The sequence below is a fragment of the Phodopus roborovskii genome, unplaced genomic scaffold, assembly GCF_943737965.1.
Source record: "Phodopus roborovskii unplaced genomic scaffold, PHOROB, whole genome shotgun sequence".
NCBI classification, from domain to species: domain Eukaryota; kingdom Metazoa; phylum Chordata; class Mammalia; order Rodentia; family Cricetidae; genus Phodopus; species Phodopus roborovskii.
The window spans coordinates 2,946,009-2,969,082 of record NW_026126603.1 but is presented as its reverse complement, the minus strand read 5'-3'; the positions used below and the strand labels follow the sequence as shown (position 1 = coordinate 2,969,082).

The window sequence follows — 23,074 nt, the reverse complement described above, 5'->3', positions numbered from 1 at the left end:
ACAATTGAGATGTCCTACAAGGAGGCTTCCGGGGCAAACAAGCAGCTTCAAATGAACACGATAACCATTAACAAGGAGACAAACCCACATGGACGCCTGGCTTTTGTTCTTTTCTGACTGTCTATCAAAGTCCCAGGTGCATAACCGGAGGGTGCCGCTAGGGGGCAACAATACTCAGCGGCTTTACCGGCGACAGCGGGAGGTGGGGGTGGGGCCTCTCCCTTCAGTCCTCTCGTTCATCTGGACTTCCGCCGGAAGGGGTTCAGGCAGTTGTTGTCGTCTGATGTTTGGGCTCTGGTCGTATGGTGCTTCGGGCCGCCTGGCGGGGTGAAGTGGAGCCGGAACGGCAAAGTGGAGCTTAGACACTGGCAGCGAGATGGACATCCTAAAGTCAGAGATTCTGCGGAAGCGGCAGCTGGTGGAGGACAGGAACCTGCTGGTGGTGAGGGCCCTTGGGCTGTGGCGTTTGGGGCTTGAGGCTTGTGTTCCTGTGCGGGGAAGGGTTGGGTGAGGGTGATGACGCTAAGAGGTGTGGGGCGGGCGTGGGGTTCACAGACCTGCCACACTGTCCTGGGGCAAGAGTGGATTTGAACCTTAGTCTGGGTCACGGCAGCGCTTGCTTTCCTGCCCAGTGCCTGCTGCAGGTAGAGTAATGATAACAATTTACTGGCCTTTAGACATTCCAAGTCATGTTGCTGAGAGTCAGTACGCTTTACACCTCAGTAACCTGGCACACGTCACAGAGTTCAGTGAGTATTTGTTCCTCATTTTGTATGCGTGCGTGCAAAAATATTATGTGCGAAGGACTGCATGGATCTTTAAGTTCCCTGTTCAGTGATTTTTGACAAATGCAAACACCTGTGTAACCCAGGCTTCACGAGGAGATAAAATAGCACCTTCCACTGTCCTAATCAGTTCCTGCCTTGATTAGCCACGGAAGCTGCTACTGTTTCGGCGTCTTCCCACCTAGGATGTACATTTTTTTTAATATGGAGCCTCATTTGACCAGAACGTTTTGAATATTACTCATTTTGCTGGTTTATTTATTTATTTATTTATTTTTCTGAAGTTGTGTTCTGCCGTCTGAATAGGCCAGTTACCCATTCTCTTAGTGATGAGTATTTGAGCCGCTCTAAGATTTGGTTGAGCAAGCTCTGGGAAGTTTTGTTTTCTGTCTCTTTGGAACTGCTATGTTATAGAGTGCATGTCTGCCTAGGTGTAGAAAATGCAGCTGATTTTTTTTTTTTTTTTTTTTTTTTGGTGCATAGCTCTGTCATGTTACACATCCATGAGCAGTGTCAGAGAGCTGGTTTGTCTGCACTCTTGCCAGATGTTCATGTTGTCACCCTTCTCAGTGGAGAGCTATCTGTGTGGTTCTTACATCTTCTTGATAATTATAATAAGTATTAAGTACTTCTTGTGTATCTTTTGTGGTGTTAAAACTGCTTGCAAATTTAGGTTGGTTTTTTTTATTGATTGTCTGGACTTCTTTATATATCTCACCACTTTCTTTTTTAAGTATATGTCTTCTGGGTATTTTCTTTCAGATTTCATTAGTAGTGTGTGTGTGTGTGTGTGTGTGTGTGTGTCTGTCTGTCCCTGTATGTCCATGTCCCCAGCAGCACAGTGGCAATAGTGAGGCCTTAGGCCTTAGTTACTGCTCAGGCATTGGCACCCTATATATACTGTTTCAGCTGTACCTGGAAACATTCTCAGGCCCAGCACGTTGACCACCCTCTACTCTGGATCCCAGTCATCTCCTCACTCTGATGCCCTCAGAGCTGACAGCAACTCCTTTGCTTTCCCTATATAGCCTATATAGAGGACAGATGCTGGAATACTTGGACCTGTAGCAGGGCTCGGGATGGTGTTAACCAGCTATTCCCTTGCTTTCTATATATAGCCTGCCAGGTGTTGGTGGGCCTAGACCTGCCTGCTCCCAGCCAGGATGATGTCAGCCAGCTGCTGGTACCTGGTGTTCTTTACAAGGCACTGCTGAGTGTCTAGAGCTGCAGGAACTAGGGTACCATGGGCTTCCACTGGGTCCTCCAAGGTGCTTCCCTGAGGTCTTCCGACTAGTTCATGACAGCTTCCAAGTTCCCTTCCTCTTCCATCTCTGAGATTTCCTCTCAGCTGGAGGCCCTCACCTGGGTCACAGACTTTCCATAAATCCTCTGCAACATCTCAGGCTGCAACTGGTAGAAGTATTTGAAACTGTTAGTGAATCTTGTAGCTGCTGGTGGCAGCTTCTGGGGAAAAAAAATGTCCTCCAGATGAACCATGAGGTGGCAGTGCCAGGCCACCAATTAAGAATGTGACCCTGTAGAGCTTTCTCCCACAGCCACTGCCCGGTTAGCATTGCCTGGTTCAGTTACGCTGAGCTCGCCAGCAGCTCTTGATTTTGATAGAGCACATTTGTTTTCATCCTCACCCTCCTCCCTCTCCTTTCCTTTCAGTTCTTGGTATGTAATCTTGCTCTATCATCTAGGTTGACTTTGGCCTCCCAAGTGCTGGGAGTGAAGTCATGTTCCTGTCTTCAGTTTGTCAATTTTTAAATGGTTGTTGGGAGATTAAAATACTATAACCAGTTGGAAAACAGATGGGCAGTTTCTTAAAAGTTAAATGAACATTTGGCATGTGAGCCAGCTGCTTTGCTTGCTTGAGACATTTGAGTAAATTGTAAAGGTGCTGTCTTCTAAAAAGTTCATAGTCTTTTAGAATACTGGTCAATTTAAGAACATTTTGAGTCAGATATTCATTTGATGCAAAGCAGGAGTTATAACTAACAAAACTCAGAATTGGTAAGATCGATTTCAGGTGAGGAGACCTTGCACATTCTTTTGGAGTGCTCACATTGATGAGATTTTTCTGAACTAGCTCCCTATGCTGTAATTTCTATTCTAGTTAGGAGAAAATAACAAAAGCTTATTTCTGGGTAGGTCATAGTAAATCTGTCTGTAGAAATTTTCGTGGAACTCAGATGTTAGGAAAGTGAATGAAGAACAAAAACATTTTGAAAATACTGTTAGTATATTCCCTTTGCTGTGAGAACTCCTGTTGTAATTCAAGTGAAATAGTGGAGTGTTTATCACACATAAGAGGCCCTTTGTTAGAGGGGCCTCCATATGGGGACTCAGTGTGATTATCTCCAGAACTGAAAACAGTATCAAATTCTTGAAGACTGAAAAGTGTTTTCAAAGGTTTCTAAGAGTGTTTGGTGATGACGGGGCCTGCATTTTTTGCCAAGGATGCACTATTAACTTACTGGTTATTGTTTTCTTTGATAGGAAAATAAAAAATATTTCAAGAGGAGTGAACTTGCAAAAAAAGAAGAGGAAGCATATTTTGAAAGATGTGGCTACAAGGTATAAGTTCAAGGTTTTATGCTGTCATATATTTCTGAGTTTAAATTTATACAGCTGTTGTTAAATAACAAAATTGTTGATCTTTGTTCAATTTATCAATGTTATACATTAGCCTATAAATGAGAAGCCGTCTGGAGAGGTATGAGTTTTTGGCTTGGCTTTTTAAAAAAAACAGATCTTGATTCAGGAAAATACATGCATGACTTTTGGCTTGGAATGGTTTGGCTTTCTGTGGACAGCATGAACTGCCTTGAGATCAAAGCTTGATTTATTTATTTATTTTAAATTAAGCCCTAGTTCTGATACTTCCTTATCTTCATCTCTACCACCAGTCTCTCCCCTACCTCTCCCAATAAAATAATGTGTTTTGAAAGAGTTCAAAACACTCATTCAGCCTTGATTGTTTTAGCAGCAGTATTGTCTGTTTCCTTTTGAGCACTTTAAGCAGTTGGTTTTATGTAATTATTATTGATAATTCTTAGGCCCGGTACTCCTGCCTGAAATAGAGTACTCTGAATGCTTTTGCTTGCGTTAAACACGGGGCAGCATTTGTGATGCTGTGTAGGCTATTGGTGAGAAGAAGGATTTTTGAAATAAATGAGCTGTCAGAAAGGCTTCATTTGCGTGCTTCAGGTGTATGACTGAAGCATCTTTCACACTGCTCGTTGTAATGTCTGGGGTTTTTATTGGGAGGGTTAAAGCTTAGAAGGTGGAAAAGTTGTTTCAGTTGTTTTAAAGCAGACTAGCTTAATTCCCTTAGTTCACAGGTAATGGAGCCTATCGCAATATGCTGAATCATACATTTGGTAATACTTCTATCTACAGAATGGAAAAAGTATAGCATAGTATTTCTAGAGGAAAGCATGAAGACTGTAGATGCTATCCATATGCATTCGGCTTTATTTTTTTCCCATTGGAAAAAAGCAAGTATCAGAGGAATATTTTTAAAGATAGATCTTTACAAGTTTATATTTTTATTTTGATAGTCTCCGTAAGATACAATTTCCTTTGCTTCTAGTTCAGGAAAGTAAAAGACGTTTTATACAGATAACCATTGAGTAGATGTATAGAAAGAAGAGTTGTCATGCTTTGCTTGCTCAGCATCATGCCCAGGCATGGCCTGGAGTAAAAATTCTTTATCATACACTCCTCTGCTGACTTGCTCTCTAAGTGTGAACCTTTGCTACCTTTGGAGAAGGTAGGAAAATAATCTAATAGAGTGTGGCTTTTGCTTTGTGTAGATCCTTTTGGTGATGTGAACAGGATTTTTCATCCTTATGGGGTTTTTGTTTTTCTGTTTCTTTTTTCTTGCATAAAGGAGAAGGGGTGAAGCAAAATCATTTCGGTGGTGATAGTGCTGTAGCCTTGAATCCGACTGACAAAATGTCTTAGATTTATGTCCCAGAGCTGTCAGCTGCCATTATATAGTTAAAAATGCATCAGCTTTTAGATGGAAGAAATATCTGCGTATGTGATTAGAAAGAATAGTCTTCCTTGTATTCTTTAACAACCCTCTCTCCTAAGGGCAGTAGTGGCAGTATAGTATGTGTTGCTTTCACTCCTTTGTAGGAGCTAGCCACAAAGGCTGATGCTGGTTTGTCCTGTGTAAGTATTCAAAAAGTTAGTTTTTAATCTCTGTTTTACTTTACCTTTAACCATAAGCTATAGAATCATGACTTGCATGATATTTGTTGCACATGTTTTCTTAATGGGACAGTAGTTTCTCACATCAAATTTTTATGTTTCTTTGTATCTTATTCCTACTTGTGAATTTTAAACTTACCTGTGGTTTCATAGAAACCACACTTGAGTATGTTTCCAGGCTACACAGTGAGGCTTATGAATTGTTAGACTCGGTTTTCTTGGCTGTGACTGAGACTGCTGCCGGGAAATAAAAAGGTAGATGAAGACATTTCTCCTGTAGGTTGATATGAGCATCCAGTCTTCATTCCTTTTCTTCAAGGTTGGCAGCTCAGTTTGTAGTTCAGTTGTTCACTACTAGGCATTTTTCAATATGCCTGGTAACGGTTTATTCATGGTTGGAGAAATGTGTCTACAGAAGCTAAGTAGGAAGAGGTCTAGCTTGACCAAGCTTCACAGTCTTTGTTGGGAGCTAGTCCTTTAGCCTTCATTTTCAAGGTGAGCTGCGATTGGCTAACCCGTGAAGATAATTTTCTCACAGAGGAGAGGCAAATTGTTTTCAAGAAAGAAGTGGACTGCTTTAGCATCTGTGGAGAAATTGAGTTCAGATTGGAGCACTATTGAGTTTCTATTTTGAAATGACTGTAGTTATGGCACTCTTTTATAGCAAGAATGCGCTCTCCTGTGTGCATGCTTTCCCGTGTCCTGTTCCTGAAATGGATGTTTGGTCGGCTCTTGAAAGCATGCACAGTTATTTTGCAACCTGAGCTCAGAGGAACAGGTAGTGAGACCTTCAGTCTCAGCACTCTTATATTATGTGACGGCTAAGGTGATAGATGGTGGATAGGAATATGTTGGTGAGTTTAAATTTTGTTTCTTTGGGCTATTAATATAGATCCAGCCAAAAGAGGATGACCAGAAACCACTAACGTCATCAAATCCAGTGCTGGAACTTGAACTAGCAGAGGAAAAACTACCCATGACTCTTTCTAGGCAAGAGGTAAGGTTGTATTTTAGTATTTTACAGCCAGAAAGAAAAATTGTACTGTATGTGCATAAGTTATGTTATTTCCAAAATAAAGATGATTTGACTTAAAAAATCTTGTGTAGCCAGACAGTTTTGTCATGAACTTCTAAATCTGTTTCCTTTGATAGTATTCTTTCTTCAAAACAAAACTGGATCCGGAGAGGTTCAGGTGTTAAGAGGAGTGGCTCATTTTCCAGAGTGGATTTCCAGCACTCACGTGGTGGTGGCTCCCAACACTCTGTAACTCCAGTTTCAGGGGAGCCAATGCTCTTCTTCTGTTCTCCTTGGGCGCCAGGCACACATGTGGTACACAGACATGCAGGGAAAACACAGATATAATCTCCCTCCATACACACATAGTTTTATCATTATTGTGGGAGTGTATGATGTGTGTGTGTAGGGCATGTGTGTCAGGACACACGTATAGAGGTCAGACGGCAACCTTATGTAGTTGGTTTTTGGTTTTCACCTTTTGCCTTTCCATGGATTCCAGGCATCAAACCAGGTCAATAAATTGTGTAGCAAATGCCTTTACCCACCGAGGCAGCTCCATCAGCCAATAATCAGCCTTTCTTCCTACCTTCCTTCCTTTCTTGTCTTTATTTCTTTTAAGATTTATTCATGAATTATGCATACAGTGTTCTTTCTGCCTGTATGTATGCCTGCAGAACCAGATCTCATTATAGATGATTGTGAGCCACCATGTGGTTGCTGGGGATTGAATTCAGGACCTCTGGAAGCCAGTGCTTTTAACCTCTGAGCCCCCTCTCTCCAGCTCCTGGTCTTTCTTTTTTTTTTTTTTTTTTAAGAGTGTGATTTAAATAATTATGAATTCACACAACCTAAGTGTTTTTCTTTTGTTACAATTGCCGTCTATGAAACACAAGCACGAGACTCATCGTCCACGTGGAGTTTATTGGTAGGAAGGAGGGGGGGTGGAGAGCAAGGCAAGAGAAGAGAGGGGAGCAGAGCAAGAGCAAGAGAGGGAGGGGAACAAGAGAGGAAAGGGAAAGAGAGGAGGGGCGCATGCATAACTGAGTCCCCTGCACAGCCAGGTAATAGGTGTGAGCAGCCAGGTAAGTCGTGATTAGAGATGACATGGCCATGAGCATCCCGCCCATCATCAGGGGGCGGGGTCAGCAGACTGCTGGGTTCCAACCCAAAGTAATACTTGTTATTATCTCATTTAAATGATACTGTTTTGCTATTTATATCTCTCCTTATTTTCAGATTAACATAGATCTAAGTACTCCCCCCTTTTCTTTAGTGCTACATAGCTTTTATTGTCTAATTTCTCATCATGTATTTGCACTATGATTCCCCCTCCCTCCACCTCCCCTTTTCAGGGGCTGGGTTTTTACCACCATGCTTTTAACTGGTTCCTTTTCTTTGTCGTTTAGATTAGTTCTGCATTCCCTTATGAGTGACACCTAATGCTTGTGTAATTAGGATTATGTCCCTTGGAAAGGTGAAGTATTTGTAGGGCAAACACTCTTGAAGCTACCATATGAAAGTTAGTAAGAAATTTGGACATTTATCCAGATAAAGTTCTTGGTGGTTTTTAGTTTACATACATATATACTTTTTATTTTTTGACTATTATTTTTAAGTGTGTGAATGTTTTGCCTACATGTATGTAGACGTGCTTGTGTGTGTACCTGATGCCTGTGGAGCTCAGAAGAAGGCATTAGCTCCTCTGGAACTGGAGTTACAGATGGCTGTGAGCCACTTTGTGGGTGCTGGATATTGAACCAGGGTCCTCTGCAGGAGCAGCAATTACTCTTAATCACTAAGCCATCCCTGCAGCCTTGATTGTATGTTTTATAGGTCTGTTTAGAATACATATTACCACATAGCTTCGCAGACAATTATGTGTTAGTTTATAGACTGATCTGTAGTGTTTATCCACAGTCTGATTTATTTCAATCATTATCTTACTTAACAATTTAACATATTCATATGACATGAAGAATTCAGGCCATATGTTAAAAATGCATAAAATAAATGTGGTTTGGAACTGAAGAGATGGCTCAGTGGTTAACAATACTGGCTGTTCTTCCAAAGGTCTTGAGTTCAGTTCCCAGCAACCAACTGCATGGTGGCTCACAACTGTCTATAATGGGATTTGATGTCCTCTTCTAGCTTGCAGATACAGCACTCATATATATATAAAATAAGCAAATTTAAAAATAAACAAACATGGCTTCTATACATTATTCTGTGTTCTGTCCCCTCTGCTCCCTCATTCCCAGTCAATTCTCAGTCCTCACACAGGCTTGACTGTGCAAGTGTGCCTTTCATTGCAGTTTGTAGAGTGCTTGCCTTGCACACACTTGTGGAGGAAGAAAGTTTGCTGCAGTCGGTTCTCTCCTTTCACCATGTTGGTCTCAGACATGGAACTTGGCCATTAGGCTTGTGGCAAATGCCTTCGCCCACTGAGCCGCCTCACTTGTCCCCACATTTCTTATTTAACAAATTAGAATGATAGAATTTTTATACATTTTTGAGGACAGGTAGTTGATTGCCTGCTTTTAGGCATAACTACTGTCATATAGTCCTGGGTAGATGGGAATTCCCTATTTAAGTAGATGTCGTTAAGTATTACATAGTTTATAGTTACTTGGTTTGTTGTTGATAGACTCCAGTTGGAAACAGTGTTTTAAAGTAATGAGCTCAGTTTTTTTCTATTTTAGGTTCTTTGAAGTCTTGACTGACTCAGTGATCTTTTATTTTTATGATGCCTTATAAATATCTGTATGTTTTAACATGTCTAATTGTGGATAGGATTAAATGGAAAGATATTGGGTTCAGAAGATTTTTTTTTCCCTTTCAAAGATGAATGTGCATTGGCAGGTTATATTTCAGCTCTACAGTTCACATGCTTAGGATGGACACCACATGACTTTCTGCACAAATTTCCGACCCTAAAACTGGTCTCCAGACTATCTAAGCTGCTAGTTGCTTAAAATGTCATCATAACATATAGCATGTCTATCGTATGAAATCTGGAAGAGCAAACACAGAAGTTTGCTTAAAAAAAAAAAATCTAAAGTATGTATTAACATATGCTTTAAAAAAGGACTAAGCAGTCATGATTACATGAGATTTTACCAACAATATGTCCCTTATGCTATGTATGTTCTGACAAGTGTCCATGTGTCTATGTCTGTGAGTCTAAAACTAGATGGCTTATATTTATATTAAGGGCTTGCTTTAGATTTGCATTATAGATTCACATGTCAAACAACTTGATAGGAATTACTCAGTAAAATAATGTTCACTGCCCAAATACATTTTTTTTTAAGTGAAGGATTTTATATTTCACTTAGAAACTTTATTTGGGTAATTATTAAACTTAGGTTTCAGTTTAAGATAAATATGCATGTTGTTTTGAGATGTTTAGTTTTTTTCCCCCCATCTTTGAAGTTTCCTTTGTATATCTTTATAGGTCATCAGAAGACTAAGAGAAAGAGGAGAACCAATTAGACTATTTGGAGAAACCGATTATGATGCTTTCCAACGTTTAAGAAAAATAGAGATTCTTACACCAGAAGTTAACAAGGTGAGAAGTCAGAACAAAGCTAAAAATGGAATGGCACCACGTAAGCTAGAGTAGCATGGGATTTAACTGATTGCATTATTGTAGGGGAATATGGGAAACTGTCAGCATAGGATGGTACTACATGAGCTGGAGTAGAGTGAGATTTGACTGCATTATTGTAGGCAAATATGAGAAAATTGTGTCAAGCTAGTGCTGCTGAAGTAACTATTTCTAAGGGAGATATGTGTCTTAAGCACAACATTTATAATCTATTTTGATAAATACACATGAGCATATGAGGGTAGAGACTATATTCATGACCCAATGCCTGTGTCATGTCTCTGTTCCCAGGTAGCTACCTTTCTGAATTAAGACACCATGAGTTAAGTTTTACTTCTCTCTTTTAACATTTTTAGTATTTCATATGAATATCTAGTTTCTTTTGCTCAGCATGACATTTTTTAGAGTGCTATCTATGCTGTTGTAGATAGTTTCCTTTCTATTGCTCAATTATATTTAGTTATATGAATATACTACAGTTTGTTTCTAGTTTTGGGTTACTGTGAATAAAACTGTCCTGAATACTCATATGTAGTGATTCATGGAGGAGGTATGTAGTCTCCCCACTCTCCGGAGTAAATAGACTTTTCTCACAGTAATAGCTACAAGTAGCATTACACAACGATAAGAATAAATGCATGCTTTATAAGAAGTGCCAGGCTTTCTAAAGATCAGCATATGGTTTTGTTAGACTTTCGAATTTAAACCATTCCTTCATATGTATGAGATCTCATGGTTTTATTCATGTCCCAGATGACTGAAGATGAATGTGCATCTTTTCATACTTAACTTCCTTTGTACAGTGCCTGTAGTGTGTCATTGCTGTGACAAAGCGCCCAACACAAGCAGCTTAAGGTGACATTTTATTTTGGTGACACTTTCAAGGGATACCGTTCATTTGGCCAGGAAGGTAGGAGGTCATTGGTCGCATTGCACACAGTCGGGAACAGAGGCATGTGTGCTGCTGCTCTTTGGCTCTTTTCTTCTTTGTTCCATCTGGACCACAGGCCATGGAATGATGCCACTTGTACTGGGTGTCCAGCCTCAGTTAACTCAGTCTAGATAATCAGCTATACCCAGAGATTTGTTTTCATGAATTTCATCAGCAAGATTAACATCACAGGTTTATTAGACACCCTTGTTCATTTTTTAATTGGATTATTTGTCTTTTATTAATTAGGAACTGCTTATATGAGCTGGATATAAGCCTTTGTTAGGTTTGCAGATAAGATTTTTGACTTATTTGTTCCAAGCCTGTGGATTACTTATTGTTTTTAATGGAGTGTTGCTGAGCAGAAGTTTTAAATTTTGATGAGGTCCCAGTTGACTATTTTTTAATTTTTAAAATTTTTCTTATGGTTGTTAGTTTTGTGTTCTGCTTGAGAAGTTTTTACATATGCCAAGGACTTGAAGAGATGTTTTGTGTTTTCTTGTGGAAGTAACAGTTATAGATTTTACATGGGAGTCTCTGGTCATGTTTGTGTACAGCATCTGGTCCATTCCATGGGCTCCTGAAAGGAATGTGGTTGCGCTTTGGTTGTTTGGTTCTACACATGTCAGTTAGGATCATGTTTGTTCAGCTCTCCTGGGGCTTCATTAACATTTTATCAACTTACTCTGTTAATTACTGAAAGATATGATGGTTTTCTGTGGCTGTATAACAGGCCTTCCCAAAACTGTACTATGAAGCAATTTACTAATATCAAATCTTTCTTGATTATTTGTGACTAGACAAACTCACTTCTGACAGTCCTTTGCCTAAGGTCTTCATGTGACTGCAGTCAGATGGAAGTTGTTGCTGGTGTGAGGACCACCCTCTCCGTCCTCCCTCATGGGTTTGGTGGCTCACTTGGAGTGGTGGGGTAGCTGCAGGCTAGTTAGAGGTTTTGCCCCATGTGCTTTGTTTGCGAGTTTGTGCTTCCTGTCTGCTTCTGCATTTCATCTTAGCAGTGCTAGTCCAGCCCTGTGGTACTAAGTTCCCTGGGATATTTGTGCCCTTCTGTGTCTGTAATGATGTGCTTGCCATCTCTCTCTAAAGTGCCTCTGAAAAACTTGTCTCTGTTCTTCTAGACACAATGCAAAGCTCCCCCTCCCCTCCTTTTTTTAACCTGTTCACAGACCCCATCAATAGCAGTTGTTTCCTTCTCTTTGTTCCCATGATAAAGCTATGCTGGGGCATTTAGTATATTCACTGATGGCAGAGTTTTGGGTATATTTATCCCATCCTAGAGGTCAGGGGCTGCTTTGCTTTTGTATTTGTGCTGAGGTCTTACTTGTCAAAGTTCTGAGGAAAGTGCATAGGGATAAAGGTCTGGATCCCATTCCTGGAGCGGAATATTTAGTTGTGTGACCAGTGGCAAGTCTTTTAATCTATTCCAGTCCTGCTTGTAAAATAGATAGTGGGACCTCCTGCTCACTGGGGTGTTTTGAGAATTAAATGAGGTAACATTTTGGAACCTGGTCCTGGACATTACATAGAGCAAGTAGTCAGTGTTTGCTAAGTTAAAAGCATTAGCATTGACTATTTCTCTGTGTTGGTGGAGGGTAGTAGGAAATGCTCAGATGCCTCTACTATAACAACATTAAAAGTTTGACATCTGCCAGGGTGCTTACTATGCTACAGTAACTGTTGAAAGTACACTGTGCATTTATTAAGTCATTGAAACTTTATATTTTGTAAGGATTTGGGAAAAGCCCTAGCACCTAGTAAATGTTAAATAAAAAAGCAACAACTGCTTCTTGTAGTAAGTCTATGTGGTGAGTAGAATTATTCCTAGTTTATAAATGTTGCAGCTAAGGCATAAAGTAAGTTGCTGAAGAACACACACATGGCATAGGTCTGAACCAAATCACCTTTGCTCTCAACCACTAAGGCATGGCATCTTTCATTTTCACCTCATAGCCAGTGCTTAAGGAGCCTGCCCTTTCTCCTTTTAATTAAATACTCAAGCCGGGAAATATGTTGAGTGTGGAACTTGCTACTTTTGTAGAGACGGAGTTTAGAGCCTGGCTTAAACAGGCACCAGGTTTATTCCATTGGCATAAAGGAGTTCAAGAGTAGTTGAGATGAGGTTAGATTTGTATGTGACAAGGGAAAATGGATTGGGGATCTCTAATGAGATCCAGTCACTCACTCACTCACTTCTTCTTCTTCTTTTTTTTTATTTTTGAAAACAATATACATTTTAAATGATAAAATCCTTGTTTCTGTTGATACAGCAATATAATTTATATTTAAAAAAAAAAAACGAATAAGAACACACCCAATGTTAGTATTTCTAATTCTCAAAGTAGTAAGCGGGTAACCATGTATCTATTTATACTTCACTATAAACATGCAATAAACATCATTGTAAAGTATCATCCTTACAAGCAACCCAAACACAAACAAAATATTAGCACATAAATGCAATGTAATAGTTGAGTGAAATTCCTGCATGCACTTACAAGATAATGAAACGTACTACTTATAAAATTAACCAACTAACAAGGTGTGTCTTTAAACTTAAAGTACTAATGGTATACTGTTTTCTATTCCTTTTGTTTAAGCTTCTCCTCTACCAAACTATAAAGCACATTTGCACTTGCTCTGAATTATAGTATTCTTCCCATAATGTCTGGGGGGGTTCAAAAACAAATAAATTAAAAGTCAAAATTATAATTTATTATCTATTAAATCTGGCAAACTTTCCTGTATTATGTGAAAAATGTTTGCTAAATTAATAGGTTAAGTTTAACATTCTTCAAAATTCTGACTATATTGTAATTATTCAAAAAATCCAATTGCTTATTTACTCTTATACTTTATAACATAGTATATTATAAAATTTTCTTGATTGACCCATCCATCAATTTGAAAAGGTAGAGATTGAACAGGTGTAAAAAGCATTTGGTATTTGTTTGACTTTTGGACATAGCATCCAGTTAATGCCATCTTTACAGAAGACTGTCTGGGGAATGAACCAAAGGAAAGAACTAAATGCCCAGTGACATTTCATTTCAAGTATTTGTTTATGAATTTGCTTTTCTGTTCACCTGTGAATTCTTATGCCAAAATCTACCATAAACACAGGACATGTTCACAGTGAAGCAGATCTGTTCTTACCTTGTCCAAGACTGAAGATGATTCTTTTACAGTATAAAAATGAAATATTTAAAACATTTATGGGACAAAAGTAGAAAATATTTTAATATATCATGATAAAAGCTGTTTTTTCCTTATATAAAAAACATACCATGTGAGCATCATTGGGACAACAAAATCCCTAAAAATATGAGACCGGATCAATAAATTTTCTTATAATATCCATTGTAAGGTTGCAAAAGGCAAATTACAAAAATTTTCAAATGAATAGTGCACAGTAATACAAGTATAACATTGTTCTAAAACTGTGCTTTAAGTAAACTATCATCATTCTTTAAAACATATCCTTTAGAGAATGAGTTGACATGGAGGACCTTAAGCTTGGTGTCCTTGTGGGATTCTCAACAATGGGAGTGGGTGGATCTCTGACTTCTTTGCCCTCTCTTGGGTGTCTTTTCCTTCCCTTGACCCTCCCCCCAAGCCTCGATATGAGGGTCTTTGCCCTATCTCATTGCATTCTGCCCTGTCTGTTTTTCTGTCTTCTGAGGGCTACTCTCCTCTATAGAGGAAATAGAGGGGGAGTAGTCAAGGGAGAGAGAGATAGTGAGTGGAGATTATGGATGGAGACTTCTCACTTTTCACTAAGCTTTGTCATTAGAACATAATGGCATTGATGATGCACATTTTTAGCAGGGGAGGGGAAGGGTTGGGAGGGAAAGGTTGAGACAAGTTCTTATGTAGCCCAGGCTGGCCTTGAACTGAACCATCTGGTCCTCTTGCTTCTACCTTCCAAGAACTGGAACTGCAGATGTATAGTCCATGGGCAGTTTCTAGGCAAGCATTCTGCTAACTGAGCTGCATCTGAGCCTGGAAATGTACACTTGATATAAATGAAAGATCATCACATCCCAGTGAGGTTTTCTGACTGGTGTACTTGTTGTTGTCACCTTCTGTAGGGCTTAAGGAATGATCTGAAAGCAGCTTTGGACAAGATTGACCAGCAGTACTTGAATGAAATTGTGGGTGGTCAGGAACCTGGAGAGGAGGACACACAGAATGACTTGAAAGTTCACGAAGAAAACACCACCATTGAAGAATTAGAGGTAATCTCTACCCCAGCCCTGCCCATTCCCCAGCATCCCTTCTTCCTCAGGAGCAGTGTTGCTACATAGAACATGCCTTTGCTGGTGAAGGCACTTTTTAATTTTAGGTCTTTGTTTTTTCTTAGTCACTCATATTTCTGTATTTCCTACTTTCAAAAGTAAACATTGTAATGTTTGATGTGCACCCTTTTATTTGCTGAGGTGTTCTTGTAAAGGTTGCAGTTTTTATGTGCATGTAAAGTAATAGTGTGCTGTGGTCATCTTTATTTTATCCTCTTACCCCCCATTTCATATTGTTAGGATCCACACTTGATTTATTTATTTTTTTTGTATCGTTTTGGCTATCTATTATGGCATTCCTGTATTTTACTTTTCGTTTCCTTGTTACAGTGGGTAGCTTGGCTGCTCTCAGCTCCTCCTCAGCCACAGACTTGGACTGAAACAGAATTGTGGAGCTTATACATACATATTTTATTTGTCTGAGCCCTGCCAAGCTGCTCTCTGGAATGGCTGACCCAGTGTATAACCCTGCTAGCAGCACACGAAGGGGCTTGTGTCCTTGCATTCCTGCCAGTTCTTGGCACTACGTAGCCTCCTTATTCTGTCACTGTGTTGCATGTGTGATGATATGTGTAATTTCCATGAAGAATTTCCATAATTCTATTGTATTATGTTAGTGTCTACCATCTTAAAAGTTTACTTATTTATTTAATGTTGACTACAACATAAGCTGTCATTTCTGTTTTCTTTAGTTTTTGGCTCCTGAACGAATATGTAGTGATCTTGTTAGAGATCATGGTTGAGAAAGGTGTCCTTCCCCTCCTATCACTTGTTTAAGGTGGTTTGTAACTTTTACCTAAATAACTGGAGTGAGCAATCACTTGTCGCTCAGGCTTGTTCCTTTCCTCCTTCTGTTCCTTTTGTCTTCCTTCCCAATTAAAAAAAATAGTCCTAAGATAATTTGCACCCTATACAATTTACCTAAATAAAGTATACAATTGAATGGCTTATAATATACATCCACAGGGTGTTGTTCCCACAAGCACAATCGACTTTAGGCCATTTTTATCTACTTAGGAGAAATGCCCAGATCTGTTAACAGTCACTGATATTTTGTAGTAAATTTACAAAACTGGTCTGGCAGAGTGGCTCAACCGTTTAGAACATCATGCACTGCTCTTGCAAGTTTGGTTCCCAGCACCCATGTTGAACTCTGGTCTCTGCTAACACTTGCACTCTCATGTACATATCCAAACACAGGTACATAGCTAAAAAGTAATAAAAGCCTTTACGATGTTTTAGAACTATTATTGTATGTGTGTGTGTGTGTGTGTGTGTGTGTGTGTATATGGTGTGCACATGTTTGGGGGGGACATCTGCCTCTGCATGTTTGTGGAGCTCAGAGGACAACTTTGTAGCCTCGATTCCCTCTATCCATCTTTACTTGGGTTCTGAGAATTGAACTCAGGTTGTCAGGCTTGCATCATCAGACAGCCTTTACCCACTGAGCCATCTTGCCTACTTACTTCCCATCCAAGTTCTAAACCAGTCCCTAGATCAGACAAGATTGGGCGCATTCAGGGTGAGTGGTATGGCCGTAGTCTTGCTGGTTTTTCTTATCTTTCGATTCATATTAGATAGCACTGTCTACAAGTTTTTGGGTTTTTTTTTTTTGTTTGTTTGTTTGGTTGGTTGGTTGGTTTTGTGTGTGTGTGTGTGTGTGTGTGTGTGTGTGTGTGTGTGTGTGAGTGTGTGAGTGACTTGTCTAGAAGTTTCAACAAATTTTAAAATTAAAAATGGGCCAATATGTGTGATAAACTTCTTTTAACTTATTGTTGGCCATTCATACTCTTATATTCATTTTTAAAAATTGCTCTATGTTAGTGAACAAAAGTATTGTTCTTTTTCTTCAGGCATTGGGAGAGTCCTTAGGGAAAGGTGATGATCATAAGGACATGGACATCATCACTAAGTTCCTGAAGGTGTGTACTTAGGAATGGGAGGAAGGACAGCATGTGGACCTGTAAGAAGCAGTCTTACATTTGTGAATGTGTTTTTGGGAAGGGTGATTGTCAAACATTTGTTCTTGTCCCGTAAGTACGCTGGCACTCATGGGCTGTGCCACTGGAGCCCCTCTCATTATCCATTTGGTGGATAATGAGTGTTTATTTTCTTTGTGGGGCTTTTCTTAAGAGCTGTAAAATGATGGCAGCAGTAGAGTGAACACAAAGTTTGAAGACATCTCCTCTTCTCTATAAATACCCTAGAGAGAAGTGCCGTGGAGGCAGCGATCCAGAGGCTGATATGGGAGGGTGTGGAAGACTGTGACAAGCAGAGCAAAAGTGAACAAATTTAACTTTTCAGCAAGGTCTTGAATTCTGTGTGTACCTGTTTATTTTTGCTGCTTTACCAGCTCTGTATTTGCTGTCAGGATTTCTTTTTAGTCATCTAGGTAGAGTGTGGTCATATCCTCATTTTTTTAAATATTTGTCTGCCTACCAGGAGATTTAATGCAAAGAGTGCTGCTATTTGTATGTGCATTTTATTTTATTTAGTTTGTTATTAAAGTATTTATAGTTTTTTTTTTTTCCACAACAGAGTTTCTCTTTGTGGCCCTGGCTGTTCTGTAACTTGTTCTTTAGACCAGGCTGCCATGTAACTTACGGAGATCCTACTGCCTCTGCTTCCCAAGTGGGATGAAAGGTGTGTGCCATCGCTACCCAGTTAAGGCATTGATGTTTTGATGTAACATTTTAGTTGTCAAGGTTCCAGACTATATTTAGGATACACTGTTGTGTTAGACCATGTAGGCAGCAGCATACAGCTTTCCTCTTTGACAGGTCTGTCCTCATTCAGAGCATGTCAACTTCACTGTCACCTGCCTCTGCAAAGAGAATATAGCTAAACCCAAGGGGCCATGGGGTAGTTTTCCAGGGTAAGAAGTGTGGATTGTGATTTTATTTTTGTTCCTTTTTCTTCCTTTGCCATTAATTGGGTGTGTTGGTGAGATTTTTAATTGAATTTCCTGTTCTGTACAGGTAGAAAGTCCAAATAATATATAATGTACTTTAAACATTGATCAAATATTGAAGTGTGTATAGTATAGATCCATGGTTCTCAACCTTCCTAATGCTGCCACCTCATGTTGTGGTGACCCCCCAGCTGTAAAATTATTTTTGTTGCTACTTTATAACTTTAATCTTGGTACTTTTATGAATCATAAATATCTAACAAGCAGGATATCTGATATGTGACCCCTGTGAAAGGGTCATTCAGTCCTCCCAAAGGGGTCAAGACCCACAGGTTGGGAAACACTGGTATCGATAAACCGTAGTTGAAAGCTTATTTCAGTCCAGTCATGAAGGAATTTGATAGCTTTTTTTTTTTAGGAAATGGACCAATCTTACAGTATAGTAGGACATGATCTAAAAGTGTTTTTTACTTTGTTTTTTTTTCTTTTTTTTAAAATTTTTTTTATAACCAAGTCCATTTAAATGAAAACAAACAACATTTATAGACAATATTTGGGAATTTGGGAGTCATTCTTTCCAAACTACTTCCTGCTGGTAAGGGGCGCTGTCATGGGGGATTCTAAGAAGATGCAGAAATCCTGGCTGTAGTCTGCAAGGATGCTTTGTCCAGCTGTTTTTAATGTAGGATCACCTGGTACTCTGTTTCAGGTGGTCTGGTTTGATCAAACCACATTAGTCTGGAAGGAATCCACCACTTTTCATTCTGTGGAAACAAAAATAGAAATCCTTTTCCCCAGTAACTTGTCCTTCAACTTAAATTTTGGAGTCAAAGCATTTTTTTTTTAATTTATTATTTTACATGTCGACATAGTACCCTCTAGCTCCCTCCCTCCCTTTTTACCCTCTCTGCCCTCTCACATGCACTCTAACCACCCTCCCCTCCCATCCCCCCACCCCAATTCCATATGTAGGGGAATGCCATCCAGTTGGGGTCATGTAGATCTAATAGGTCATGTGAAGTAGGAACTAGGGCTTCTCTCCTGTCCCTAGGTTAAGGCAGTTATCCCTCCATGGGGGATGTGTTCGCAAGGTCCTTTTGTGCACCAGGGATACATCCTGGCTCCACTGTCTGAGATACCTTGGACTGCTCAGGGGTCTCAGCCAGAAGGTGTTTTTTTTACTTTGAAACACATGACAAAACAACCTGAACAGGATGATTATAAACCATGGCTGTTAGGGAGCTTTCCCACCCAAACCACTGGGTGGCATTGCAGCCTTAACTCTCTCTCTGTCAACAGTTTCTTCTAGGAGTTTGGGCTAAAGAATTGAATGCCAGAGAGGATTATGTAAAACGCAGTGTTCAGGGCAAACTGAACAGTGCCACACAGAAGCAGACAGAGTCCTACCTCAGACCACTTTTCAGAAAGCTCCGGAAAAGGGTGAGGTTTCTGGAAGATACTTTATTAACACACTTTTTGTTGTTGTTGTTGTTGTTTTTAATTAGAATAAGTAGTTTTCACTACATGCAGTAGCTTCCAAAACTAGTTATGTTTTTCTTTTTCAGAATCTTCCTGCTGATATTAAAGAGTCGATAACAGATATTATTAAGTTCATGTTACAGAGAGAGTATGTGAAGGTAAATTATTATACTATGTGTTATTGTGACCATTATCTAGGTTATGTTTATAACATAATGGTTATTTGGGATGGGAGGGATTGTACTTAATACATTTAAGAATGACTGTGAAGCAAGTGAGTAGGAAAAAAAACTTTCTGTTCTCTTGGCATTGAGTAACTAGCCTTAAACCACAACTGCATTTTCTTAGTCATTGTAAAATTGGGTTAAAAGAGCATGAGCTATGTAAGGATGGGTTTGAATTTCTGAGTGGATAAATAGTTGATTATGGCATGGGACGAATCCTCCCATAGGAACAAGGTTCTTCAAACCACTACCAAAGCTCATTATCTGTAATATAGCTGAACCATTATACTGCGGATTCAGTGGACTTTACCTATGCTTTGTGGTTGTTTCTGTGGGAAAATGGTGCATAGAAGGCTGCCAGGTCTCATTTCAACCTTTACAGAAGTATAGTAATAGCTGAGCACTTGCTGGGGAGGGCTGTTCTTATTCACTCCGTGTCTTTACTCTTGAATGGGATACTGATGATACAACACTGAGGAGGGGCTTCTGATGGCAAGCTTCCTAAGAAGCCTAGAGTGAAGACTTCTTTGCATCTTAGTGGAGTGCTAGAGCACCAGAAAAGGGAAGGGCCTGCTGGCATTCCCAGGTGACTGCTGCTTTACTTGATTAGAGCATTGGGTTACTGAAGTGACTTTACTTTTATTAAAACAAGTTGTTTCAGTGAAAATATTTTAGTTCTTTGAGAGTTTCATACATGTTTTGATCATATTCCCCTTTTCCCAGTTTCATGGTACTTAATAAGGACAACTGTAGTGGTATCTTGTTTGTATTCTAACAGGTAAATTTTGCCTGAAGATCAGAGGGCAGAGCTAGTGTCTAGTGAACCATAGAGGTCTGTACAGACAGACAGGAAGTGATATGGCTGGGCAGAGAGAGGAAGTGGTAAGGTGGGAGGAGACAGTAGTTCAGTCTCTTCAGCTGGGAAGTTAGCAAGGTAAGGTGTGGCTGTGGACAAACAAGATATCACTACAGATGACTGCATGGTAATGAATGGGCAAGGCCGCTGTCAGGACTGAACCACTGTAATCCCCACTTGCCCTGGTGGATACCTGTCCATTATTTTATTCTCATGATGTATATCAAAACCAGGTGAGAGCTTGTATAAATGACAGAAAGAACCAGTAAATTTTAATAATGTGCTGGAAAATTCCCTTTGGAATTTTAGAAAAGCTGAAAATTGGAGGTTTTGTTGGTTAACGTCATGCATTGAAGTTACACATTACACATTTTAATTACCAGTAATTAAAAACACACAGAATTCCCCTAAAACTTAAACTCTGTAAAATGTAGCTCAAGTTGACACTATTTCTAGGGCAGACCCTGATTTCCCAGTTAGCCATCGTGCTGTGTGTTTTCAACCACTGCACACATCATACAGTTGCTTTTGAAGTTGGAATCTCTGTGAAGCTTGCTTGAGGTCCTTGGGGATCTTTTAGAAGTTACTTGCTCTTTGTTTTATTGTTTTTCCTCCTTTCTCACAGCACCTCACTGTAAAAGCAAGCCATTTGCTTTTGTCTTGACTTTTCAGCACTTTTATTTTAAGGCCCTTGGCAGGTGGGAAACTTGTGAGGAATTAAGAAATGTGTCAAAGTGAAAAGTGTACTCTCTTCATGCTTCAGCTGGGTGACTTGGAAGCCAGTGTCCTGGTTGTTTGTCCACCTGTTACTGGCTATAGGTGGTTGTCCCAGCAGATAGGGCACACCCCCTACCTTGTTTAATACACTGCTTTCAGAGCCCTATAATGCTGTGTGATTTGCTGTGTGATTGCAGGTTCAATGGTGAAAGACTAGCCAGCTTCTGCCTACCTTCCAGCCGTATATGGTGAAGATTGGCTCTAAAATAGTTTTATTAGCATGTCAAGTTAGCTACCTGCTATTCCAGTCTGAAATGCCTTGCTTTCCAGTGCATAAAGACTAGAAAGCGTTGCTTGTCTCTTACATACTAGCATTGGCTTCTGTTTTCATAGGCATTTGTATTTCTGGGCAGAGTAGTAAGTCACCCCATACTTTAATGTCTTCATTTGAGCAATGGAACACAATATTTTCATCAAGAGGTAGATAAAAAGTATGTCAGGAAGAGCTATGCAATAGTTGAAATAAACATCAGAACCAATATGTTTTTTTACCTTTCTGGTTTCTTAAACTTTCCTTTCAGGCAAATGATGCATACCTTCAGATGGCCATTGGAAATGCTCCCTGGCCTATTGGTGTCACTATGGTTGGAATTCATGCAAGAACTGGCAGAGAAAAGATTTTTTCTAAGCATGTTGCACATGTTTTAAATGATGAAACCCAACGAAAATACATTCAGGTAAGTAGCTGTAAGGGACAAGATTTGCTCTAACAATCTTTCTCTTTTTTAAGAAGGGGTGTGTGTGTGTGTGTGTGTGTGTGTGTGTGTGTGTGTGTGTGTGTGTGTGTGTGTGTGTGTACGTGTACGTGGGCATGCACATAGAGGTCAGGATGCCTTTGTGGAGTTGGTTCTCTCTACATTCATGTGGGTTCTGAAAATGGAACTCAGGTCATCAGCACAGCAATTGCTTTTACCAAACTATTTTGAAGGCTCTGCTCTAAACTTAATTCTCCAAACTTAAAAATCTAAAATGTAAGAAAAGGATTATGCTAGTTTGCCTATCTGTTGGGAGTGCATCCAACAACCTATAGTGGATACATGAACATTGGGTAATACTGAACCCTGTACATGCTACTCCACAGCCCAGACACATATTTAACTATGATAAAATTTAGTTTATTAATTAGGCTGAATAAGAAATTAACAACACAGGCCAGACTTGGTGACCTACACCTGCAATCCCAGGACTGAGTAGGTGGATTTAGGAGAATCTTGTTCCGATCCAGCTTGGCAAAAAGGGAAGGAGATCATAAAACACAGGAGGAGGTAGGGGAGATTGTTTATAATTGGAGAAGCACAAGAAGGAGGTTGCTAATAACTGATGATAAAAAAGAATGATTGTAATGATACGCTATTCTGTAGTGAAAGTTATGTGAATATGGCCTCCCTGGAAACAGTGTGGTACTATGTATGACCACTCTGCGATAATGTGAGGCACAGTGTCTGCATAAGGAGATGAAGTGAGGTTGCTGATGTAAGTGATGTTATGGTAAGTGGATGATGGAAGCTACTGTTGAGCTTCTGCTGATCCTGTGAAAGAAGCCATGATGATAGCCATTGACTACAGGTAACTGGAAGTGTGGAGACTAAAACCCCATAGAAGGGAAGTGTGCACAGTGAGTAGGGCATAGCACAGGAGGATGCAGGAAAGTCCAGAGCTGATGAGCACTTGCGTTTATGAGTAAAGGACACCAGGCTCTTCATATATGATGGAAAGGAGGGAAATCATGATGTTTTTAACTTTCTTAACACTAAAACAAAACTGTTGGAATTTGCTTTGTTTTGAGACAGGGACTAGCTTCCTGTGTAGTTCAGGGTAGCCTGAAACTCACTTCCTCCACCTTCTGAGAGCTGGAGCTGTTGATATGAACCATTCCAGCTCTCTCTCTTTTTTAGTACATCAGGTGAGTTTGTAAGAGAAACCTGGGGATTTAGTGTTTTATAATA

At 39.7% G+C, this 23,074-nt stretch overlaps 1 protein-coding gene across 2 annotated transcripts in view; it reads left to right on the top strand.

Moving 5' to 3' along the window:
* Positions 1-289: 289 nt before the first annotated feature.
* Positions 290-23,074, top strand: part of Prpf18 (pre-mRNA processing factor 18) — a 35,926-nt gene continuing 13,141 nt past the window's right edge. Inside the window, exons 1-10 of one of the 2 annotated variants that reach the window (XM_051205808.1) lie at positions 290-442; positions 3,288-3,365; positions 3,478-3,504; positions 5,902-6,006; positions 9,482-9,595; positions 14,675-14,821; positions 16,735-16,803; positions 19,092-19,232; positions 19,358-19,429; positions 21,650-21,805. In XM_051205808.1, the coding sequence (XP_051061765.1) occupies positions 377-442; positions 3,288-3,365; positions 3,478-3,504; positions 5,902-6,006; positions 9,482-9,595; positions 14,675-14,821; positions 16,735-16,803; positions 19,092-19,232; positions 19,358-19,429; positions 21,650-21,805 (975 nt within the window). In that variant the 5' untranslated portion in view covers positions 290-376. The remainder of the gene's footprint in view (positions 443-3,287; positions 3,366-3,477; positions 3,505-5,901; positions 6,007-9,481; positions 9,596-14,674; positions 14,822-16,734; positions 16,804-19,091; positions 19,233-19,357; positions 19,430-21,649; positions 21,806-23,074) is intronic. The other variant, XM_051205810.1, reaches the window with a different exon arrangement.